Below are 4,393 nucleotides of genomic sequence, written 5' to 3'. Positions count from 1 at the left end.
ACTTCTGGGCTGACCTCTGAGGAATTTGGTAGATCAAAAAGACAAGTTTTATTCTAATTGTAGAAAATCCCTTTGCACTACAGAAACGAAATTGCCAACCAGGTTCTTCATTCTGGGGCAGCATTATATTTTTCTCTTCAGGGGAACCATGTTACTTGAGTCCATTAGAGTTGACACCATACATGTTGTTTCTCACAAACTTAAAGGGCTGTTGCTGGTTTTCTGTGGAGAATTATAATCTTGTTGCTTTATAATACTTCTAATATTACCATATGTCTCTTTCCAGTTGCTTCAAAATTTTGAGATCAAAATTTCTTCCAAAACAAAACCAGTTCGTGCTAAAACCCATGGACTTTTGACTCCTGGAAATTCCATCAATGTGAAATTTGCTAACAGGAAGTAAGAATCTAAAGTTTAGTAAATTTTGGTATCCTTTTCTGAGATATAGACTTGCATAGGATGAAATATGATGATCATTCTCTTGTTCACTGGTTTGTGGATACCCTGTAAAATGAGCAGGCCTTATGTTCTGACTTAGTTGAAGCAATATGCAAGAGAAGTTAACTCTCTCATAGTAGATAATTATGAAATTTCATGTGGAATCTATAGAAACATAAACTGAAACATTTCCTTTTTGCACTGGAAGTCATTTTTCTCTGGAGCGATTTCTGGTGGTGGCAATGGGTGCACGGAAACAATAGTACAAAATTCAGATATTGCATACTGTCCTATGCTTTTTCTAGAGTGTTTAAACATGAGACAAATATTTCATGTGCTTTTGAGAGACTCTGTGATAGCAATGTACTGCATTCAAACTTAAGTCCATACGTGGATATTTTCTGGGGTTTTGATCCTCCCTAGAAGTGTCATTTTTAGAATTCTCCACACAGCAGTGGGGTCATCAGTAAAGTTTATCTTTACTTAGTTTGAAGAAATATTTGCACAATGTTTTTAAAAAATAAAAATTATTTCAGTACTTGGAAATGTAAGGAGTTTCTTAAAAAGGCAAAAGTCCTATCAGTTTATTTAGCCTGAAAATTTAGAATGTTTTAAAAATGTATTTATAAATCATTACAGGGGTGTGGGGTGTAGGTTGTAGCTTGTAGCCGTGTTGGCCTAAGGATATAGGCAGACAAGGTTCTCTGGTGAATCTGATCTCTTTTATTAGACCAACTTAATTCATTATTGCCTATAGACATGCTTTTCTAAAATTAAACTTTAAGAAATAAAGATTTTGATATCACATTACAGGGTTATGAGCCCAACTTCATAATAGTGCTGCTATGTGAAAAGCAAAATGTAAAACCAGCTAGTTTCACTGCTCCAACACAGGAAGTTATAGAGATAGTTCTCAAACATGATGATAAACATGATAAAATGATAACAAATAGTTATTTACATGTTCTCATTTCCTCTGAGAGAAAGTGTTATTAGCAGCATAGATTTGTGTTTTTTTTTAAGCATGTAATGTTTATCCTAACTATCTCTTTTTAAATGTAAACACTGGACCTTTCGCATTGTAGAATATTGCTCAGTGGATTCAGTACGCAAGTGCCCTCTGTAGGATTTAAGTATAACTGTGACAGTTTGGCATTCATTGACCATTTAGCAACCAGTTTAAGGAGCAAATGCTTTAAAGTCTTATCTCTGACAGCTAATGGGAAGTCTTTAACATCACAAGGAGTCAGGTTTAAATATAAAAGAAATCCATCTTTAGGAAAACATTTTACTTGTGGAATATTTTATGATGCCTTGAGGTGAACCATTTTACAAAAGAGCTCCAGCTTGAATATTCTAAAGTAAAATGAACTATTTCATAATCTGTAGTTAATTATTACTGTAGGAATGGCAGAATATTGTTTAAATGTAAGCAAGTTTACTTACTGATGTTTGTAAACCTTCTAACAATGGAAATGCAAGAAACTAGTTTTCAAATTGGGGTTCTTAATTTGTCTTTTGTTCTTCACCCATGCAGCCATCCAAAAAGTTCAAGATATGGTAAAAATGATTTTTTTTAATTCATTTTTACTTTTAATAGTATAATACTTTTGTGTATCTGAGCTCTGCAGACAGAGACAGTTCTGCATTTCTTGGAAGTACCAATGTGAGGACTGGGTGATGTTGCTCCTTTTCATGGATCTGCTATATAAATCTTTTTCTCTGTAAGGTCATTATTTTGTCAGAGTATTAAACATCTGTATAGATAGCCAATGAATCAAAGAAGTCAGAACTGTATTAGTTATACCCATGTAGCTATTTATGTTATTATTTTTTCTTGTGTTTTTTATTTCCTTTCCAATATCATTTCCAAAAAACACCCAGCTTTGCACTGACTCCATTTTTCTGAGACTGGATTATTTTTTTGTAGAGTCAGTCTACACATCTGAATATTATCCAGAAGATAGACAAAAACTTGTAATTTCATAAGGGTTAAGCTTGCTGCTTCCATGACACTCCCGGCATATCCTGACTGAGAGCAGAAGGGCCACACTCCGAATCCAAATTTGGATTCCTTGTGAGACCTGTATTTTGCACTGTTATATCATCATTAGTGTATAGCAGTGGTTTTCAAACTGGAGCCACCCCCCTAGCGGGGCGTGAAGGAATGTTGGAGGGGTGCAGTGCAGGGGGGCATGGGCAACAAGTTTGCAAGGAGCCAGTGCCACTGCGGCCTCATGGGGGGAATGCCGGGGTGGGGAGCCCTGGGCAGGCTCTACCAGTGGGCTGCTACGTCTCTGGGAGCCCGGTGCGGTGGGTGCGCAGCCTAGAGCCACAGCAGGGCCAAGGCAGGAGGTGCTGGAGCCGCAGTGGGTGGAGCCTGGCTTGCCAAGCTGAGCCGTGGCGGCTGCTAGGATGAAGAGTACCCTGTGCCTAGCGGTGCTGCTCCTTTGGGGTGAGGAGGCGGGGAGCGCAAACAAAATTGTAACTCTAAAGGGCGCTCAGCTCAAAAAGTTTGAAAACCGCTGGTCGAGAGCAACTATTGGTGTATTCTGATATTTTTGTTAATTCATACCAATTCCAAGCTGATACTTCACAGTACAAGAGGAATTCTAGAAATGTTATTTTAAGAATTTCATTCATCTCATATAAAAGAAAGCTTTGATTTGTTTTGATAAAGAATCTTGTTTGATGCATTTAATAAAATATTTATATAAAATAGATGTCTCAGTTTTTGTTTCGTATTGTTGTTCACAATAGCACTTTTCCGTAGTATCTCCAGATTTCGAACATGTTGGAAGGAAACATTTTATAACTGGGAAATTGATGCATGGGAAATGATTCCTTTAGCTTGAGGTGTTGGGGATTGCTACAAGATTTATAAGGTGGGTAAGGAATTTGTTAAAGGGAAGATGGTAGTGTTGTTGAGGGGGGAACTAGCAGGCTGGAGAAACATTCCTCAAGGAATAGTTTTGAGATTAATCTAATTTACTATTTTCATTAATTAATTAGCAAAAAAGTGTTTCACAAAATTGGGAAATGTTGTTAACACAGAGGATTAAATTATTGTAAAGGAAAACCTGGATGACCTTAAGGACTGACTGGAATAATAGAAATGGAGGAAATGTAATAGTACAAAGTACAAGGTTATACAATGAAGAAATAACAAGGTTTTCTGCTGGGAGTTCATAAGGTGAAATGATAACAGAGAAAAACTTGGGTGTATTAGTTGATCAAAAAATGGCTATGAGCTGCCAGTGTTACGAAAGAGAGAAATACTATCTTTGGATGCATCGCGCAAGGTATTTCCAGCAGAAATGGGAAACAATTAATGATATTGTACAGGGCACTAGTGACTCCTCATCTGGAGTGTTGTTCATAATGCTAATCACCTATGTTCAAGAAAGATGAATTCAGACTTGAAAAGGTACAGAGAGGGGCTGCTAGGGATATGACAGATGTATAATTTAGTATGCATTAAGAGGCTTAAAAATGTAATAAAAACTGAGCAGACACGATACACAGCAATATAATTGCACAAATTGTCCTTTCCTGCACTGAAGAAAAGCATTAGATGAAAAAGAGATAACTGGTATGCAAAGGAGCAAAACGGTTCAGCTTGTGTTGCTTTCCTCTATAAGACAATCAAGGGAATGAAGATCCTATCTTAAATGAGCTTGAATTGTTTAGTCTAGCAAAGTGAAGGTTGAGAAGGGATACGATTGCTATTTATACATGCATCAAGACTGTTAGCACAAGGGAAGGGGAAGAACTGAAGGATGGGTTTGCACAAGAACAAATGGAATAAACTAGCCATGAATAGAATAAATTTAAGTTGGAAGGTAGAAAAAGGTTTCTAACTATCAGGTGAGTGAAGTTCTAGAACAGCCTTACACTGGGCCAATAAAGCAAACAGGTTTCTAAAAGAGCTTGACCAATCGATGAAAAGGGGTAG

At 37.0% G+C, this 4,393-nt stretch overlaps 1 protein-coding gene across 1 annotated transcript in view; it reads left to right on the top strand.

The window, feature by feature from the left end:
- The window catches only part of LOC109301453 (cytochrome P450 27C1), a 62,623-nt gene extending 61,713 nt beyond the window's left edge, over positions 1 to 910 (top strand). The window contains exon 9 of the mRNA XM_019522637.1: positions 287 to 910. Within this exon, the coding sequence (XP_019378182.1) occupies positions 287 to 403 (117 nt within the window). The 3' untranslated portion in view covers positions 404 to 910. The remainder of the gene's footprint in view (positions 1 to 286) is intronic.
- The last annotated feature ends 3,483 nt before the right edge of the window (positions 911 to 4,393 follow it).

Source organism: Gavialis gangeticus, unplaced genomic scaffold (genome assembly GCF_001723915.1).
Source record: "Gavialis gangeticus isolate Ggan-Ray unplaced genomic scaffold, GavGan_comp1, whole genome shotgun sequence".
Classification (NCBI taxonomy): Eukaryota; Metazoa; Chordata; order Crocodylia; family Gavialidae; genus Gavialis; species Gavialis gangeticus.
This window is presented reverse-complemented; position numbering and strand designations above follow the sequence as displayed.